At 20.9% G+C, this 21,635-nt stretch overlaps 1 protein-coding gene across 7 annotated transcripts in view; it reads left to right on the top strand.

The window, feature by feature from the left end:
• LOC127281419 (baculoviral IAP repeat-containing protein 6) overlaps positions 1–21,635 on the top strand; it is a 74,247-nt gene that overhangs the window by 21,639 nt on the left and 30,973 nt on the right. For 2 of the 7 annotated variants that reach the window (XM_051305119.1, XM_051305124.1), the window contains 16 exons: positions 1,153–1,449; positions 1,876–2,087; positions 2,338–2,494; positions 2,749–2,940; positions 3,312–3,526; positions 4,039–4,292; positions 4,580–4,952; positions 7,218–7,356; positions 7,824–7,983; positions 8,239–8,620; positions 9,030–9,186; positions 9,358–9,531; positions 10,995–11,393; positions 11,564–12,521; positions 16,441–17,193; positions 20,206–20,762. In XM_051305119.1, coding sequence (XP_051161076.1) covers positions 1,153–1,449; positions 1,876–2,087; positions 2,338–2,494; positions 2,749–2,940; positions 3,312–3,526; positions 4,039–4,292; positions 4,580–4,952; positions 7,218–7,356; positions 7,824–7,983; positions 8,239–8,620; positions 9,030–9,186; positions 9,358–9,531; positions 10,995–11,393; positions 11,564–12,521; positions 16,441–17,193; positions 20,206–20,762 — 5,379 coding nt within the window. The remainder of the gene's footprint in view (positions 1–1,152; positions 1,450–1,875; positions 2,088–2,337; positions 2,495–2,748; positions 2,941–3,311; positions 3,527–4,038; positions 4,293–4,579; positions 4,953–7,217; positions 7,357–7,823; positions 7,984–8,238; positions 8,621–9,029; positions 9,187–9,357; positions 9,532–10,994; positions 11,394–11,563; positions 12,522–16,440; positions 17,194–20,205; positions 20,763–21,635) is intronic. The other 5 variants (XM_051305123.1, XM_051305126.1, XM_051305121.1 and 2 more) reach the window with 4 other exon arrangements.

Here is a 21,635-nt window from a genome sequence, read left to right on the forward strand (position 1 = left end):
ATTTTATTAGTAAAAAAATTTAAAAAAAAAAAATTGATTTTGTAATTTTTTATGGAAAAAATATCGTAAAAAAATATTCTCTTAATTTTGCATTATTAAATAATAGAATTACCATTTTTAATATTTTTAATATTAAATCAAATTAGCTAAAATTGTAACTGAATAATTTTTTGTTATTTTATTTTCTTATTGACTAATTAAGTATAGTAATTATTTCACTTATGGCCATTCTGCTTATTTTATTTTTTTTTTTTTTGTTTCTTTTTTTAACATAATATTTGCAAATCTGTCGTTTATTTTTTTCAGCTTTGTTGTTCATTATTTAAAGGTTTAAATTTATTTAAATTTGTATTTTACAAATTTTTCTCTTCTTTTTTTTGGGGGGGGGGGAAACTTTTAGCAAAATTTATTTGTTTTTTGTTTACTAGGAGAAAAAAAATGAGGATTTTTGAAATCGAAATATTTTCTAAAATATTTTGCCAACTTTTTTTTTTTTTAATTTAATTTTCTAGGAATCCGATTGTAGATTTATTTTATCAGTGATTAAAAAAAATCTACTGTTTTCAAATTTTATTAATAATTTTTTTTTTATTTATTATCATTTTGTTTTTTTTTTTTTATTATTATAAATCTCGACTGCTTATTTTCACAAAAAAAAATTTTTGCTTTTTTTCAATGTCGTAGATAAGTTTAGATGTTACAAAAAAATAATATTCTTTTTACGTTTATTAATAATAATAATAAAAATATTTTTTATTAATAACGTAAAAAATACGTTAATTATTAATAATAATAATAAAAATAATTTTTATTAATAACGTAAAAAATACGTTAATTATTAATAATAATAAAAATAATTTTTATTAATAACGTAAAAATTACGTTAATTATTAACGAAAAAGAAATTTTGTTTATTAACGCAAAAATAAAATTGTTAACGTAAAGAAACGTTTATTATTAACATAAAAATATCCGCAATTGTAAACGTAAAAAAAACGTTAATTATTAACGTAAAAATTATTATTATTTTATTTATTATTTATTTATTAATAATGTAAAAATAACGTTAATAAACGTTAATTATTTTTTTTTTTTTGTTAAAGAAAGTTGTAAATAAATAATAAGTTTTTTTTTTTTTAAATTGCCTTTCAGAGAGACGAGGTCTATTTTCCCTGGGGAAGATTACTTTGTTGGCCACCACAGCAGGCGTTAGTTGTTGAAAGAATGCATTCGGGAGCAAGAAGATTTGTTATTCTTGATTTTGGATCGTCAGTTTTACTCACCGATTTAATGATTCCATCGTGTGTTGATTTGGTGTCATTGTCAATTGATATTTGGAATAAAAGCGAAGAATTAGATGGAACACGATTGGCCGTTGCTGGTGATATTGGATATAAACCACTTGTGATTAGTGATCTTCAACCACCACCTGTTTGCCGATACCTTAAGGTACGAGTTTTATTTATTTTAACTTATTTATTTTTTTTTTACCTAAAATTGTTTTTTTTTTTAATTTAAAGTTATTTTGTTACTTAATGTATTTTTTTTACTTAAAGTTATGTTTTACTTAGTAATTTTTTTATTCAAAATAATTTTTTAGTCATTTTTTAATTAAAGTAATTTTTTAATTAATTATTTAAATAATTTAAAGTATTTTTTTTTTATTTTAAGTTATTTTTTACTTAGTCATTTTTTTTTTATTCAAAGTTATTTTTCACTTAAAGTATTTTTTTTACTACTTAAAGTTATTTTTTACTTAGTCATTTTTTTATTTAAAGATATTTTTCATTTAAAGTATTTTTTTTTAACTTTCAAATTTAATAGTTAATAGTTTTTACTAATTTTTTTGGGGGGTTTTTTTTTTCTACTCTACAGATTACGATGATTGGTAGATATGGAATGACAGTGACAAGATGTAAAATTCCATTGGGAATGTTTTACGGTCATTTAGTTATTTTGCCAGGAGAAGATTATTCTGAATTAAAGGCAAGTCAATCGAGTCTCAGTGGAAGTGAGGCAAATATGCAAGCGACAGTTGAATCACAATGTCAAATTTTGTCAGCTTTGGCCGAAGATGTTCAATGCAGGTATTTAATTATTTTATTTTATTATTATTATTATTATTATTATTATTATTATTATTTTGAAATTATTTATTCATTATTTAGAAAAAAAAATGATAAGAAAAGAGAGAAATTTAAATTAATTGAAAATTAAATAAATTGGAAAAATTTATTTCTATTATTAGCAAAATATTTTTATTTAGTTTAATGTTTTTATTCAATTAAACGGGAAAATGTATAAAAAAAAAAATTTTTTTTTTCCTTTTTCTTTTAGATTCAGTCTGGCGACAGAAAAATTGAAGAGCTTTTTGGATCCTCTTCTTTGTACAGAAACACCAAATGTCGTTCACATGCAACATTATCTTTCGCAGAATAAAAATTCGTCGGAAAGCAAGGAACAACCATCGGCAAAAATTCTTGCTACATATCAGGTGAGAAGAAGAAGAAAAAAAAAATAAAACTATTTATTCGAGAAATTTACAAATTTTTAGTATTTTAATTACTATTACTATTATTAATTTTATTATTATTTGTATTTAAAAAAAAGAAGTTTTTTTTAAATTTCATATATTTGTAAAAGAAAAAAATATTTTTTCTATTTTTCTTTTGTAATTGTAATTAATTCGCTAATAACAATAATTGATAATAATTGTTTGCTTTTTTTTCGTTCTTTCTCTAATTCAAGGAATGCATTATGTTTCAACATCAATTAAATGTCGTACGTGGAGTTTGGAGACGATTAGAATCGTGGCGAGGACCACGAAATGTGCCCTCAAGTTCCTTGGCGAGTGCTTCCAGTGATAAATTAAGAATACTTGGCGAAACATTGTTAGACATTTTATTATACACCGTTTATGAAATTGGACCCGTTCCAAGTGTAAGTCGTCACTTTTTTTTTTTTTATTCATTATACTAATTAATTTTTTTTCGTATTTTAATTCTTTAAAAATATTTTCGTTTTTTATTTTAAAATATTTTTTTTTTCAACTATTTTTCTAAATTTTACGAAACGAATTTATTTATTTTTAAACTACTTTTTATTTCTTTTGGAAATTTTTCTAAGTGTTTATTTAGAATAAAATTAAAGAACAGAAGTTCTTTACAATAATTAAATGTTATTGATAATAGAGAAAATTAAAAAATAATAAAAAAGTGAAAAAAAAAAAAATGTTTTGTAGGATTTAAATTTAAAAAAAAAATTTTTTGATATTTTGAAATAAAATTATGTTGTTAATTTGTTATTCTTAGGTTCCGGCAACATTGTATGAGGCATTTACGCCGGGAATTTGTGAGAAACTTTTTAAATCAATTTGTGTTGTGACACCGGCACCGCGTCTACAGCTTCACGCTGTTGCATTGCTTGCAAGAATGGCCGGACATCAACCATGGTGGGGAAATTTCCTTGCGAACACACTCACAACACTATTCACGGCTTCGTCAACACATATTTTCCCACAAGACAGGTGAAAAACGAAAAAAAGAAAAGAAAAAAAAATTTTTTTTCTCTTATTAATTTTCCTTTACTCGCTTTTCTCTCTAATCTTTTCAATTTCGTAATTTTTTTTCCCATAATATTCATTTAATCATTATCAGTTTATTATTACTATTATTATTTTTATTATTAGGTATTAATAAATAATTATTTATTCATTTTGGAAAATAAGTTCCATTAGATATTTTTTAAAATTTATTTTATTTTTAAATCTTTTTCTGTTTATATATATATTTTTTTTATTTTTATTCTCTTGAATTAAAATTCTTTTAAATAAAAAGTCATGTAAATTAAAAATTTTGTAATAAAAATTCGATAACTTAAAAATTTTGTTAGGGTAAAAATTAGAAATTTGGAAATTTTTGTTGCTATTTCTGTTATTACTTTTTTTTTAAATGAAATAATTTAATAAATAATTGATTTCTATTTTTATTTATTTTTTTTTTTTTGAATTGATGATACTATGGAATAATAATTTTGCAGGGTCTTCATTTTACTAACATTCCTTGGACGAAAATCGCTGATAACAGGCGCAAATAAATCATCGGTTATTGACGCGATGGTCCGTACGCTTGGTAGACTACTGGCCCCAATTTCCAATCGGGAACAATCCAATTCAAATCAACTGGACACAACACTCATTAGTTGGGTCCTTCTCTTTCTCTCTGTATGTTTAGACACTACCGCTTCACATTCCCAATATCTCGATGATAATCACGAGAAAAACAAAGAACAAGGTGAGTGTTTATATAAAAAAAATCAATCGCACAAAATTGATTTTTTAAACAAAGTATTTTTTTCCAAATATTCTGTAGAAGGGGGAACATTTTTTTAATATAGAAATAAATTTTTTATAAAAAATTAGAAGACAACAATATAATAGAAAATGAAAAAATTTTTAATTGTAATTTTTTTTTTTTAAATAATTGGTATCTTTCTAATTCTGTGGGGAAAATTCATCGCTCGGTATAAGATTAGATATTGTATAAATTATTTTTAAAAATATATATTTTTTTTTTAATAGGACTTTCGTCACGATGGGACTTTATTCATGGTGAATCGTCAATGCAACGAAAATATTCAAAATCAAATCGTTCGTCGAGTTGTACGAATCATAAGAGAAAATTACAAAAACGATTGATGCATCATAAGCAACAATTGCAGGATTTTGAACAGGCAAAAAAGGCATTTCAAGCGACTTCGCAGGCACGTTCGGCATTATCGTCGCAAGCAGCAACATTGTCGAGTAAACTTGAGGCTGCATTAAAATCGCAAGAGCGATTTTTTAAGAAAACAGCAAAACAACATTCCGTGAAGCATATTAAGGATTTATTATCAATGAGCAATGAACTTTATTCATCGCGAAGCTCACGAATTCAGTCGCATTCGAGTGGACGGTATGTTTTTTATTTATTTATTACGATTTACTAGTTATTAATTATTCATTTATTATTTATTATATATAATAATAAAATGTTTGGTCTATCCTTCTGTCCTAACTTGAAGTTGGCCTTTTCTGATTTCACGTGTTTTTTTTTAATAGTACAAGATACTAATTTAAAAAAATTTATTTTTAAAAATTAATTTTTAAGGTACTAGGGGCGAACGAATACCTATATTAAATATTAATTATAAAAATACAGGCCTCGAATCAACTTAAAGACACAAAAAGTCGTTTTAGTCAATTTATATTCCCAAAAAAAAGTGGATTTGTTTTTTATTTTAACAAAAATATTTTACAGATTTTTAAATGAAAAAATTTTTTTTTAATAATAATCCTTTTCGAAGGGTTAAAGTTGAAATTTTTAGAAATAATTAAATTTCAAAAGATATTGTTAATTTTCAAACAATTATTAAATTTTACAGAACTAAAAATAATATATCAAACAATTTTTGGGAAAATGTTTTTTAAATTTAATTGAATTTTCAAAGATTTAAAATTGAGATTTTTGAAATTAATTGAAACTTTAAGTGATTTTTAATTAAAATTTTAGATGATTCAACTAAAAATTTATTAGGAAATGCCGACAAAATATAATAATTTGAAAATAATTTTTAATTGAAAAATGGTTTCAGATAGTTGAATTTTCAAAGAATATTATTAAAATAGTTAAAAATAATTGAATTTCCTTAGAGTTATAATTGAAATTATTAAATTTCAAAAAAAAAAAAATTTTCGATGGAAATTTTTAGAAATAATTAAATTTTAGATGCTTTTAAATTCAAATTATTGAAAATTCAATTAATTTTGAATTCAAATTTTTAAGAATATTGAAATTTTATTTGATTTTAAATTTTGGGAAATAATTGAATTTTAATTGAAATTTGGATAATAATTTAATTTAAATTCATTTTTAATTGAAAATTTAAATAATTAATTTTAAATAGAAATTTTAGAAAATAATCGAATTTTATTTCATTTTAAATTGAAAACTTGGTAAAAAATTAAATTTTAAATTGAAAATTTTGGAAAATAATTGAATTTTAGTTGATTTTAAATTGAAAATTTGGAAAATAATTTATTTTAAATCGAAAATTTTGAAAATAATTGAATTTTAATTGATTTTAAATTGCAAATTTTAAAAATAATTGAATTTCAATTGAAATCTTAGAAAATAATAGAATTTTAGTTAATTTTCAATTGAAATTTTGGAAAATAATTGAATTTTAATTGATTTTGAATTGAAAATTTTGGTAAATAATTGAATTTTAATTGAAATTTTGGATAATAATTTAATTGAAGTTCATTTTTGATTGAAAATTTGGATAATTAATTTTGAATAGAAATTTTAGAAAATAATTGAATTTTATTTCATTTTAAATTGAAAACTTGGTAAATAATTAAATTTTAAATTGAAAATTTTGGATAATTATTGAATTTTAATTGATTTTGAATTAAAATTTCGGGTAATAATTGAATTTTAGTTTATTTTGAATTGAAATTTTTAAAAAATAATTCAATTTTATTGTGATATATTTTTTTAAATTATAAACAATTGTTAAATTTCATAAAAATTTTTATTGAAAAATAATTTTGATATAATTGAATTTGTGATGTATTTCATTAAAATTATTAAAAATAATTAATTTAGTGAAGAATCATTTTAATTCAAAATTTGTTAAATAATTGAATTGAAGAAGATCTGAAAAAGATTTACATTTTATACTAAAAAAATGTATTTTATTTACATTTTTTTTCAAATGTAAAAAAAAAAATGTCGCATTTTATTAAAATAAGTCGATAAAAGTCGTATTTTTGAAAAAAGTCGGAAAAAGTCGTATAATTCGAGGCCTGTATAATTTTCATTATTATCATTTAATATATAATAATATTCTAATAAATTAAATTATTATTGATAATATTAATCTTTAATTTCTTTATAACAAACAAGTAAATACTCAATTTGGCGCGCTTGCGCGCGTTTAATTTTGCTAGTTTATTTATAAAAGAAGTTACAAAAAAAATTATTGTAATTAGATTTTTCAAATTTAGGGGAATTTTATTTTTATATTTAAAATTAAATTTAGTTTTTTAAAATGAAATTTAGTTTTTTTAAAATTAAATATATTTGTTTATAACTGAACTGAATTTTAGTTTTTATTGAAATTGAATTAATTTATTTAACGAAATAAATGGAAAACATCTGTTTTATTATTGATAGCAGAACGGAAAGTAATGAACCGGAAGTTGATTACATGACAAATCTATCGCATCAAAATGTTTTGCCAGTTGCCCGAGGACTCGTTGCTTTAATTATAAATAATTCTTCAAATATGGACATGTTTCTTCTAGCTTGCAAGGTAAATTTTGTTATTAATATAAAAAAAAAAAAATTGGTATTTAAAAAAAAAATTGTTATAAAATTCTTTTTAATTTGTTTTAATTATTTTAATGTTTAATCTTAAATTGTTTCATTTTTGGTAAATTTTTGAAAATAGTGGAAAAGCAATAAATTTTTTTTTTTTTTAAATGAGAAATAAATTATTTAAAGATTAATATATTTAACTGATTTCTTTTTTTTTTTTTTTTTTTTTTTGATATTTTGCTTCGAGAAAAATTTTTAAAATTTAATAAAAAGTAATAATAACATTAATAACATACATTTTTTATGTTATTTTATTCCTTCCATGGATCGAATTTTTCTCAATTTTTTATTAAAAATTCCGGAAGGAAAAATCCTTAATCTATAAATTTTTAAAATTTGTTTAGAATTTTAACGTTCGTCGTAGTTAATTATTTATTTGTAAATAATTTTTTTTTAATATAGGTAGTAGCGAGGCTTGTTATTTCTACGAGGCCCGCAATTAGTTTAGGCGAGCTTATGACTGAGGAACAACTTTTGAAACTTGTAAAATTAGCAACTGGATCATCGGACACAGCCTGGTCGATTCACGCAGTTTCCTGTTTACTTCAAGATCTTCTCGAAGGTGAATATTATTATTTTTTCATATCCCGAGCTTTTAAAAATACATTTTTCAATGTTAAAAAAAAATCCAAATATTAAAATTTAATTTATTTATTTACTTTTTCAATATTTGTATTTTTATGCAAAAATTAAAATATTAAATTAAAATTAATAATTTATTTAATTTACTGTGAAGTAGTTTAGTTATTTTTTTTATCGACGCGCTTCATTTTTGTTTACGATTGTGAATTTTCTTTTTTTTTTCTCGAATTATCAGGTGGAAGATTGTATCCACGTTTAACGAATGCACATAAAGCAAGTCCATCGGAGGAAATTTTCGATCCACTTGGCGCTGAGGAAGCTCGAGGTGGTGGAAATGATGAAGCAGAACCGGCACCAGTTGCTGGCACTAGTAATTCATCGAGTACATTGGGCGCCGATGAAGGTTTTGCCGATGGCGATGACGATACACAAGACAGTATTGTTGTTAATCCACCCAATGCCTCAACATCGAAATCAAATGGTTTTAGTCTTCCTTCACTTTTTGAGTCTGACGATAGTGAACTTGAAATTTATTTAGACGATATTCTTGAACGTGGCAAGAGTATTATGAAAAAAGGCGGAACCATACCGAAATATCCTTCGTCATCAAGTTCCTGGTATTTATCAATTTTTATTTTCCTATATATTTAAATATTATTTTAAAATTAATTAATAAATAATTTAAAATTCATTTAAATGGTAAATTAAAAATTTTTGAAATTAATATCAAATGAAATTATAATAAAATTAATATATTTTTTATAATTATTATTATTCAGGATTGCCATAAGTCTGGGAAAATTTAGAGAGAAAAAAAAAATATTTTCTTTATAAAACTTAAAATTTACGTTAATTTTAATTTTTATTCAACTTTATTTGATTTCCATTTTTTTTAATGTTTTATCAAAAATATATCCACAATGATTTTATTATTTTTATAAATATATATGTATACATATATACTATTGGTGAAATATTTGAAATTCTTTTGTATTAATATTCTTTTTAAAATGCTTCTAACTCAAGGAGTAATTCTAGGATTTCTCGTCCTAGGACTTTTGTATCCTTGGCGGTGGATGCACGATTGGAATATGGAGTCGAAACTGCAGTTGAAATTGCTTTAAGAAGACTTTCAACACTTGGCGCTTATAATTTACCTCTCAGTTTAAACGCCACGATTAATGTAAGTTTAAACCAAGAAAAATATATTATATTAAGATAAAATCAATAATTAATTATTATTAATTAAATAAATTGAATTTATTATTGATAAAAAAAAATTATTTATTGTTAAATGAAATGATTTTTAAAAATTTATTTTTTGTTTGTTTTTTTTTTTTTTTTTTTTTCATAGCCTCCGACGGAAACGACAAGAAATTCACAATCTGGCGTTGGCGGTAGTTCAAGACAAAATCCAGGATGGAACGAACGAAGTCAGGAGACGTGGAATTCAAACGATTCTGTACCATCAAGTCTAATGATGCTTACACGTTGTTTTGATAAAATTTTCTCCGAAATGTATATACAGGTATTTTCATTTTTTTTTGTCTTTTAAATTAATATTCAGATATTTATTTATTAAATTAAATTTATTCAAATTTATTAAATTATTTATAAATGGTTTAAAGAAATTTATAAATTTATTTACTTTTATTTTAATTCTAAAAATTTGCAAAATTAAGTGAAAAAAAAAATGGTTTTTGTAATCGAAATTTAAAAAAAAATACGACTTTTAAAATTCAAAATAAATTCATTGAAAATTATAAAATTAATTTTTAAAATAGTAGTTTAAAAAAATTCCGATTGAAATTGAACTAATTAAAAAAAAAAAAAATTAATTTAACAAAATTCCGATTGGAATTTGAAAAAAAAATCAGATTAGAATTAAAACTATTTTTGAAATTGAAATTAAAAAATTTGTTTATTTAAATTTAAAATAAATAATGTTAGCTTTTCTTTTAAAAATACTTGTTTAAAAAAATAAGATTGTAGTTAAACTAATTTGAATTGAATTTATAAAAAAATTCCGATTGGAATATTGAACAAGTTTAAAATAAAATTCCGATTAAAATAAAAATTATTTTTAATTAAAAAAAAAATTTTTTTTTAAATTAAAAAATTCGTTTACTGAATTTTAAAATATAAATAAAAATAAAATTAATTTTAAAAATTTTAGTTTAAAAAAATTAGATTAGAATTAAACTAATATAAAAAAAAAATTCCGATTGAAATTGAACTAATTTAAATAAAATTCCGATTCGTATTAAACTAATTAAATAAAATTCCGTTTGGAATATTGAACTAGTTCAAAAAATTTCGATTTGATTAGAATTAAACTACTTAATTTTGAAAAAATTCCAATTGTAATTGAAATAGTTTAAAAAATTCCAATTAGAATTAAATTTTTAAAACTTTCCAATTGGAATATTGAACTAGTTTTTAAAAAAAAATTCCAATTAGAGTTATAATTATTTTTAAAATCAAAATTAAAATATTCGTATAAAATTAATTTTAAAAATACTAATAAAAAAAAAATTCCGTTATGAATTAAAATTGTTTAAAATTAATTTTAAAAGTATTAAAAAAAATTTCTATTGAATTTAATTAGTTTAAGTAATTTCCTATTGGAATTAAAATTGTTATTAAAATTGATAATTTCGTGTTTTTAAATGATTGAATTTACTAATTTCAATACATTACATACATTTATTTAAATTCAAAATAAATAAATTTAAAATGATTTTTAAAAATACCTATGTAGTTTAAAAAAATTTTGATTGTAATTAAATTAGTTTAAAAAAAAAAATCCCGATTAAAATTAAATTAGTTTTAAAATAATTCCTATTGGAATTAAATTTAAAATAATTCCAATTGTAATTAAACTAATTTAAAATAGTTCCAATTGTAATTGAACTAATTTAAAAAAATTCCAATTAGAATTAAAAACTGTGACTAAATTCTTTAAAAAAAAATTGTTTTCTTTTTTCACAGAGAGATGGAACGAGCTTTGAGCTTGTTTTACAACTTTGGTTAACATTAAATTTGGACGCATCGACGGAATTAAATAATTCATCACAATTTGATACATCATTGACGCCTGTGATTCCATTGAGTTCGACGGCAATTTCGGGCATTATTTCCGTACTCTCATGGCATTCGTGCGTCTCATTGAGAGCATGGTGTCATGCCTTGCAATGTTTAACATTGGCAAGTAATCAACCATTGCAAACCGACGCGCCGGAAGCTGCAAATTGTAGTACACCACTCGATGGTCTTTTAGGTGGAATGGCCGGTTGCATTGTCAAGGAACGAAATATGGGACCAATGCTCTTGAGACTTTTATCAGGAAGTGGTCTCAATGTTGACACATCGGACAAACAATATGGAATGGTGTGTTTTTTTTATTTTTTCCAAATTTACTTTCTAGAAATTTTTTTGCTTTGTATTTAATTGAATTTTTCCTATAGTTGCGGTTTTAATTTTTAATTTGTATTAGTAAAAAAAGTAGTAAAAAATATTTTGGTTTATTTAAATTAAGGAAAAAAAATGTTTTTTCACAGGCTGGACCAATTGTTTGTCAAGCGCTGCAAGATTTTCTCGTACGCCTGGAACTTTGGTGCGATGTAATAACACCTGGCAGTACATTGGGCAATGCCCTCAAGGAATTACTCCTTTGGCTTGTCTATCAATTGGTACAACCCGGTGGACCATTGGCAGTGCGTCGTGGACCACTTGATGCACAATGTAAATTAATAACATCGTTATTGAATTTAAATTTTACACACACCGATCTTGGAACTGCAATGAGTATCACGGAATGTGTTAGTGAATTGGTATCGACCTATGTTCGTGGCTATGGAGTTGAGGCACAATGTCGTGGTCTTGTTGATTCGACAAATCCATCAAATAATTTTGGTGGCCTCTACGCTTGTGTTCTTGGCGGTGATGCACGACAAAATCGTCCCGCCTCGTGGGATTCATTGATTGTTGCACTTATTAAACTTGTTTGTCGTTTGGTGCAAACACCATTGCCAAGTGTAAGAAGCAGTGTTGCTGCGGCGGCGGCTTCTTCTTCATCGTCTTCAATGACGGAAATTATGGAATTAGGCGAAGCTGTGAATCAACAGCGAAATTGTGGTAAAATGGAAGCGCAATCTTCGTCATCGTCACAAACTGATGAGAGTAAAGTTGCTGAACAAACGTCGATGAAAATGCAGCAACAACAGCAACAGCAGCAGCAACAACAGAGTGGAACACCGAAACCGAGAGTACCTTGTGTTGCTGATACGGTTTTACAGCATGAGCCAACAATGATGAGATTATTGGGTGCACTTGGTCATAGTACGGGATCATCTTTGGCTATGTTACTCGGCGATAGTTCCGCAAGTAAAGCGACAGCTGATCTTGGTGATCCGCCTTCAATTCCCGATGCGACATTCCAATTATTATCGACACTCACGAAAAAGGCGAGCAGTCCAACTTTGGTGTTGAATCCTGTTAATCAATATCTTGCATCGTGTAAGTTGAATATTTTATTTTTTTTTTACTCTCAACCAAAAAAAAAAAAAAGGGCTAAAAAATTACTAATTTAATTTAGAGATATTTTTTAACTAAGATTCGTAAATCATTAAATTTTCAATAATTTTCATAAATTTCCACGTTCAATTAAAAGAAATATTTTTCAAAATTCTAAATTAAATACAAATTACAAAAATTTGAAAATTAATTTTTTTTTTAACTAAAATTCTTCGTCTGAACATAGAATAATTTTTTTTAGTAAAATTTCTACAATAATTTGAATGAATTAAGAAAACAATTTTAAAAAAAAAAATTTTTATTTTGTTAAAATTTTGTAAATAATGTTCAGAAATTGAAATTCACTAATTTCGAAATATAAAAATAATTTTTTTTTTGTTTTTAACTTAATGTTGAAAATTTTAAAAAATTTCTAGAAACTTACAACTTTTAGAATAAAAATAACGAAGCAACGTTTATTTGATAAACGATTTTTAAAGAAATAATTTTTTAAAATGAAAAATTCTATAATTTTTTTGCTTAAAAAAATATTTTTTGTAGTTTTCATTAATCAACAAATTATAAAAAAAATATTTTTTAAGCAATTAAAATCAATTAATTATAATTAATTAATTATTAAATTTTGAATGAAGAATTGTAGAATTTTTCATTTTAAAAAATTATTTCTTTAAAAATCGTTTATCATAAACGTTACGTACTTCAGCTTCGTTAAAAAAAAAAATAAAGAAAGAAATTATTATTATTTACATACAGTAAAGTAAATAGTTAAGGAAATAGAAAAGTTTTACTCGGGAAATAATATATTTTTTTTTTTTAATATTTCCAAAGCAACAAATATTTTTCAGAAATACTGGAATTTTTCAAGATTTACATTTTAGGTTTTTAGAAATTTAAAGAAATTTTTTTGGAAATTAGAATTTTTGAAAAATTTAAATTGCTTAAGATTGTTAATTTAACAAATAATTAAATTTTGAAGAATTTTTAATTGAAAAAAATTTATTTAAACAATTGAATTTTCAAATTAAAAAATTTATTTAAACAATTGAATTTTCAAATTAAAAAATTTATTTAAATTATTAAAAAATACCTCATTAATTTAGTGAAAAATGTTTGTTAAAAATTTTTTAATTATTAAATTTTGAATGAAGAACAATTAAATTTTAGCCGTTTTTTTTTAAAATATTTATTTATTTTATTTAACTAAATTGATAATTGTTAAAAATAATTTAATTTTGCAACAGAATTGACAATTTTGACATTATTTTCACTTAAAAATGATTTTAAATGAAAATTTTTTTTGAAATAATTCAATTTTCAAAGAATTTATTTTAAAAAATTCTAAAATAATTCAATTTTCAAAGAATTTATTTAAAAAAATTCTAAAATAAATTAATTTTCCGTAAATTTATAGTTTATAGTAAAATTTTGAAAAAATAATTTAATTTTCGATGATATTTAATTAAAGAAATTTAAAATAATTAAATTTTTTGTTGAAAAATTTTATAAAAAATTGAATTTTTAAAAATTTACAGTTTTTTATTTTAAGAAATAATAATTATTTATTTATTAACGATTTATAATTAAATTTTAGAAGAATTTGAATCGCTGAAGTTTTTATTTTTAGAAATACTAATTATTTATTTATTTATTTTTTAATGATTTATAATTAAATTTTAAAAGAATTTGAATGGCTGAAGATTTTTTTTTGTTTAAATTAAATCATCAAAGATTTTGATTAAAATTTCTAAAAATGATAATTTTGCAAAAAAAAAAAAAAATCAGAAAACTTTTGGTTTTATGATTCAAATTTTTTTTAAAATATTTTTAATTTTTAAACTGTAAAATTAACTATAATAATTTCCGTATTCATTCATTCATTCCGTCTGTCCACACTTGAAGTTAGTCGTATTTTGTTCCTTTTGTTTTTCTAAAATTTTGACAATTCTTGATTTCGTAATATTTTATGGTTAACACGACGGATATTTTTATTTATCGCCATTAATTAAGTCATATACTAAGTGACAGTTTAAAGTAAAAAAAAAATATTGTTCATTGTGTGCAGCACCAGTATATTTCCTACTTGGTATTTATAGAAAAAAAAGTTTCAATTATAATATAATTTTTATTATTATTTATAAATTTATTATATTATATATACATTTTTTTAAATATAATGATTATTACAGATAATTAGAACATTGTAACTTATAATTATTATTTATCTTTCATTATTTTTTCATTATTCATTATTATTTATTATATATTATTATTCACAAATTTATTATTATTAATTATTAAATTGTTATATTTTTTTATCTATAAACAATATAAAAATAGTTTGCTTTTTTAAAAAATTTTCAATTTGATTTTAATTTTTAATTTAACTTTAAAGTTTAAAACATTACAAATTTTTTTTAGGTTTTATTTTTTCAAAATTTTTAAATATTTTTTAATTGCTTAATACTTTTTAAAATATAATTAATAATTTTCTGTTAATTTAAATTTCTTTTTGATTACATAATTTTTTAATATTTATTAATTATCAGTTAATTAAATTTTTTGAAAAAAAACATAAATTTAAAATTTTTATTTGCAACGAAATATTTATAGAAAATACAAAAAAATATTTAACATAACTAATTTTTTGTAATTTGAAAGATTATAAAAAATTCATCGAACATTGACTTTATCAAAAATATTTATTTCTAAAATTTTAATATTTATATTTTAAAATTTTTACTTTAATTTATTTATTTATATAACATCAAACTCATTTTTTTCTGTGTATAAATAAATGATAACGTGAAAATTAGAAATATACCTATTATTAATTTAATACTCCACTGATGCAGAATTATTATTATTATTATTATTATTATTATTATTAATATTATTATTATTTTAAAATAACCATTGCAATTAAAGTTGGACGCGCGCTTGCGCGCGTGTAATTTTGCTAGTATGCTGTAATTTTTATTTTTACTTTCAAAATAATTCAGTTTTTGAAGAAATTATTAAAAATTAAAAAAAAAATGTAATTTTATGAAAAATTTTTATTATACGATTTTGAAAATAGTTGAATTCTCCAAAATTCTATTTTAATAAATAGAATTATTATTAATTTTTAAATATCACAAAATTTGATCAAAAAAATGTAGAAAATAATTGAATTTTTTTTTTTTGAAAATATTTTTTATGAAAATTGTAGAAATGAAATAATTTGAATTTTCTAAAGATTTTAATTTTTAAAAAATGTAAATTTTATTTTTTCGTTTAACTTATTTTATTAATAATTTTGTTTTTACCATTTTTTTGTGTTAATTTATTTATTTATAATTTTGTAATTATTTTGGTTACCTAATTTATTTATTTATAATTTTGTAATTATTTTGGTTACCTAATTTATTTGTTTATAATTTTGTTTTGCTGTTTTATATTTTTATTTCTTGCGTTAATTTATTTATTTTTAATTTTGTTGTTTTTCTTTTATTTTCATTAATTATAATTTACATATTTTTAATTTTAATATTTTTATGGTTATCTCATTAATTTATTAATAATTTTGTTTTTTTTTATATTTTCATTAATTAATTTACATATTTTTAATTTTGTAATTTTTTTGCTTACCAAATTTATTTATTTATAATTTTGTTTTTTTTCTGTTCATTTATATACTTAAAATTTTTTTATATTTTACGTTTTTTCATTAATTTTTCACAATTTTGTTATTTTTTGTTTATTAATCTATTTATAATTTTTTTTTCAAAGAAAAAAATTATTTAAAATTTTTTAAAGATGCTCAAAATATACAAAATACTCTTTCTTAGTATATTTATTTCAAAAAGAACAGGAAAAAAAAGTAGGTAATTAATTTTCTCTTTATTTTTTCCCCCCTTTGCAGCATGCGGAAAATCAACACTAAGTCGACAACTTGGAATGATGCAACTCTCAGAGCCTCTTCTTTGGTATATTCTCCGCGTATTGGACAATGAAACATCATTGGCAATATTCACTGGAATGGGAGGTGTTAAAGTACTTTGTGAAAATCTCGTAAAATCAAGTAAAGCAAACAATGAAGGTGGTTATGCGTCACCTGGTGTTATTGCACTTGTTATGCAACATCTTTCAAATACACCAAATCTCATTGCATCATCGTCATCGTCGGCTTCTTCATCGTCGTCAACGACAACAACAACAACAACAACAACGACAACAGGTGGTAATAGTGGTTTAGTTAATTTTGCACCACTTGGAACAATTACTTGGGTTAATTCAACGGCACAACCCGCTGATGTTTTAATACAAAGTCCAACGCCACAAAGAAGAACGCGAACTGCCGCTTGGACATATCATTTTTATCCCGATGAGGCGTGGGTTGATTTAACAATAACATTGAAATGTGCAATTTTACTTAAGGAAGTTGAATTACAACCACATGTCACATCATTGGCAACTTGTCCATCGGCTGTTGCATTGGAAATTGCACGCGAGGCAAATTCAGCAATGACACCTGTTTGTCCACCAATGTCAACGTCGGGATTGACATTTATTAAAATTACACTTTCGCAACCAAAAGTTGCAACCGCTGTTCTTGTGAGGCTGTATAAACCAAAGGATTCGGCTGATATTAGTTTGAGCAATATTCAAATACTCGGTAAGAATATTTTTTTTTTTTTTGCTTTTTCACCAATTTTTCGTTATTTTTTTTGTGGTATTTTTTAGTTTAGAAATTATATTTGTAATATAAAATTAATAGAATAAAATTAAATATTAATTTTTGATTAGAATCGAAAAATTGGAATTCGACAAAAATTATAGTTTAAAAACTATTTTTTGAAAAAAAAAATTATAATTTTCCATTGAAATTTATAGTTAAAATAATTATTGGAAAAATAGTTTTAATAAATTTTGGTATTTTCTCAAATTTTTGAAACATTTGAATTCGACAAATATTTAAAAAAAATTAATTAATTTTTTCCATTGAAACTGAATTAAAATAATTGGAAAAATTCAAGTTTTAATAATTTTTCAAAAATTCATTTTTAAATTCTTTTATAAGATTTACTAAATTTCTGATTTTCAACCAAAAAAAATTGATATTTTTTTTTAATTATTCTCATGGAAAATAAATGTACAAAGTATTTGGAAAATTTTTGAAAAATAATTGAATTTTTCAAGATTTACAATTTAGATTTTCTTTTTTAAATAATAAAATTTCAAGAGATTTAAAACTGGAATTTTGCTGAATATAAATGTTGCTAATTTTTTTTTTTTTTTTGTTTTTTTTAACTAATTTTAGATACAAAAATTCAATTTTAGCAAATTTTTAATTAAAATTTTTTTTTAATAACTGAATTTTCAAAGAATTTTATTAAAAACAATTATTGATTTGAAAAAAAAATTTTCGATAAATTTCAGGAACATTTCAATTCAAATATTTTATAAATTTCAATTTTAGAGATATTTTAATTACGAATTATGAAAAATAATTGAATTATTGAAAAATTTTATTAAAAAATTAAATTATTGCAGAATTTTATTAAAATTATTTAAAAAATTAAATTATCGAAAAATTTTACTAAAAATTATTGAAAATAATTGATTTTTAAAAATGATTTTAGATAAAAATTTATAAATAATTGAATTTTGAAAAAGTTAAAGTTAAAATTTTTAAAATTGAATTTCAGGAGATTTATAAATTGAAATTTTCTAAATTTTATTATTTATTATTAATTTATTATTGATTATTTAAAAAAGTTAAAGTTAAAATTTTTAAAATTGAATTTCAAGAGATTTAAAATTGAAATTTTCTAAATTTTATTATTATTTATTATTAATTTATTTATTTATTTACTTATTTATTTAATGAACCAATTTATTATTTATTAATTAAAAAATTAAATTATCGAAAAATTTTACTAAAATTATTAAAAATAAATGATTTTTAAAAAGGATTTTAGATAAAAATTTATAAATAATTGAATTTTGAAAGAGTTAAAATTAAAAATTTTAGAATTGAATTTCAGATTTAAAATTTAAATTTTAAGATAAAAATTTTTTTTACTAAATTTAGACAAAAAAATTCAATTTTAGCCAATTTTTAATGAAAATTTTTTTTTAACTACTGAATTTTCAAAGAATTTGATTAAAAACAATTATTGATTTGAAAAAAAAATTTTAGATAAATTTCAGAAAGATTTCAATTCAAATATTTTATAAATTTCAATTTTAGAGATTTTTTAATTACGAATTATGAAAAAAAAAATGAATTATTGAAAAATTTTATAAAAATTATTTAAAATTTTTTTAAAAAATTAAATTATTGAAGATTTTATTAAAATTGTTTAAAAAATTAAATTATCGAAAAATTTTACTAAAAATTATTGAAAATAATTGATTTTTAAAAACGATTTTAGATAACACTTTTTAAATAATTGAATTTTGAAAAAGTTAAAGTTAAAATTTTTAAAATTGAATTTCAAGAGATTAAATATTGAAATTTTCTAAATTTTATTATTATTTATTATTAATTTATTATTAATTTATTATTAATTTATTATTTATTATTAATTTATTATTTATTATTAATTTATTATTTATTATTAATTATTTAAAATATTAAATTATCGAAAAATTTTACTAAAATTGTTAAAAATAATTGATTTTTAAAAATGATTTTAGATAAAAATTTATAAATAATTGAATTTTGAAAAAGTTAATGTTAAAATTTTTAAAATTGAATTTCAGGAGATTTAAAATTGAAATTTTGCTAAATTTTAATATTGATGAAAATGTTTTTTTACTAATTTCAGAACAAAAAATTCCAGTTTTACAGAATTTTTTATTACGAATAATATAAAATAATTGAAGAATTGAAGAATTTTATTAAAATAATAATTTAAAATAATTAATTTTTGAAAAGAATTTTAGATTAAAATTCATAAATAATTTAATTTTGAAAGAGTTAAAATTAAAAATTTTAGAATTGAATTTCAGATTTAAAATTTAAATTTTAATATTGATGAAAATATTTTTTTTACTAATTTTAGACAAAAAAAAATTCAATTTTAGACAATTTTTAATTACACATTTTTGAATTTTCGAATTAGTAAAATAATAAAAATTGATTAGGAAATGAATTTTAAATAAAAATTTCCAAAGAATTATATAGTTAATTGTAAAAATTTATTCAAAAAAAATTGTGAAAAAAATTAAGTTTCTGAAAAATTTGAATTTCTATTTGTTTAGAATTTTGTTTAAAATTTAATTGTAAAAATGAAAAGAAAGAAAGAAATTCATTACAATTTTCTTTCTTTTTGAATTTTGCGAAGAATTTTAATTAGAGAAAAAAAAATGTGTAAATATTTGAATTTTATAAATATTGAAAAATAATAGTTCTTTGAAAGGCATAAAAAAAATCCAAATTTAAAAAAATATTTACTAAGGTACAAGTACAAATTAAATACAAAAAAAATACAAATACAAAAAAAGATACAGAATATAAATTATTTTACATCTTAAAAATCTTGATTTTTGTTTTCAAAAGACATTCTAATTAAAAAAAAAAAGTTACTTAATTTTTTCATATTAAAAATTAAAAACTAAAAAAAAAGAAAATAAATTATCGAAAAATATAAAAAAAAATTTTGCTTCTTTTTTTTTTTAGGAACAACAGCATTTGGTGATACAAAATCAATAGCCGAATCATTGGACGAGGAACAATTGACAAAAAAAAGTTTAGGCTGGTTACGATTGTTACATCAATGTTTATCAGTTAGTGCAATGAATTCACGACTCGCCGATGAAGTATTAAATTCAGCAGCTTCAGTCGATGGTCTTGTTGAATCATGTTGTAATCTTTTATTATTACCAGCACCATCTTTATTCACATCAAATCTTGAACGTGTTCTCTTTCAATTGGGTTTACATTCACGTGAATTGGGATTATTATTGATTAATTTATTGCTCAATAATCGTTCGGCAACATTATTTCAAGCATCAACATCAACCCAAGAAACATCAACTGTACAAATGGTTATTGAATTATTACAACAACTTTGTTGTTCACAAGATGCACATTGTGCAACGCGAATGATTGCCGTACTCGAGTGGCTTGAGGAAGTTGCACGAAATTGTTCAAATCAAACGCAAAATCAATATTCATCGCCACCAGCTGTTTATATACATTGCATTTCGTCCGTTATTTGGAAAGTTTCAAAATTGGTGAGTTTTATTTTCAAAATTTTTTAAATATTTTTTTTAATTAATTATTTATATTATTTTTTTTAATTTTTTTATGTTTATTTCAATTTGAATTTGGAGGGTTTTTTATTAATTTCGTTTTTGCAGAATTTGGAAATAATGAAAAGCAAAAATTTTCCAAATTTTAAATATGGAAAATTTTGTTTTGTCAAATTCGGAAAAATTTTAATTAAAATTAACACAAAGTAATAATTCAAAAATAAAAGTAAAAAAAAAACTTTGTTTTGTAAAATACGGAAAAATTAAAATTAAAATTTACTAAAAGCAATAATTCCAACAGTAAAATGAAAATTTTCGATTTGTAGAATTTGGAAATATTCAAAGTAAAATTTTCCAAATTTTAAATATGGAAAATTTCGTTTTGTCAAATTCGGAAAAATTTTAATTAAAATTAACACAAAGTAATAATTCAAAAATAAAAGTCAAAAAAAACTTTGTTTTGTAAAATACGGAAAAATTAAAATTAAAATTTACTAAAAGCAATAATTCCAACAGTAAAATGAAAATTTTCGATTTGTAGAATTTGGAAATATACAAAGTAAAATTTTCCAAATTTTAAATATGGAAAATTTCGTTCCGTCAAATTCGGAAAAATTAAAAATTAACACAAAATTTTGATTCCAAAATTAAAGTAAAATATTCCATTTTGTAAAATTCGGAAAAATTAAAATTTACTAAAAGCAATAATTCCAAATCTAAAATGAAAAATTTCATTTTGTAAAATTCGAAAGAATTAAAATTAACTAAAAAGTAAAAATTACGAATTTTAAAAGGAAAATTACAAAAATTTTGCAAAATTCGGAAAAATTAAAATTTACTAAAAGCAATAATTCC

Source organism: Leptopilina boulardi, unplaced genomic scaffold (assembly GCF_019393585.1).
Source record: "Leptopilina boulardi isolate dan_hultmark-lab unplaced genomic scaffold, ZJU_Lbou_2.1 LbouV2_266, whole genome shotgun sequence".
NCBI classification, from domain to species: domain Eukaryota; kingdom Metazoa; phylum Arthropoda; class Insecta; order Hymenoptera; family Figitidae; genus Leptopilina; species Leptopilina boulardi.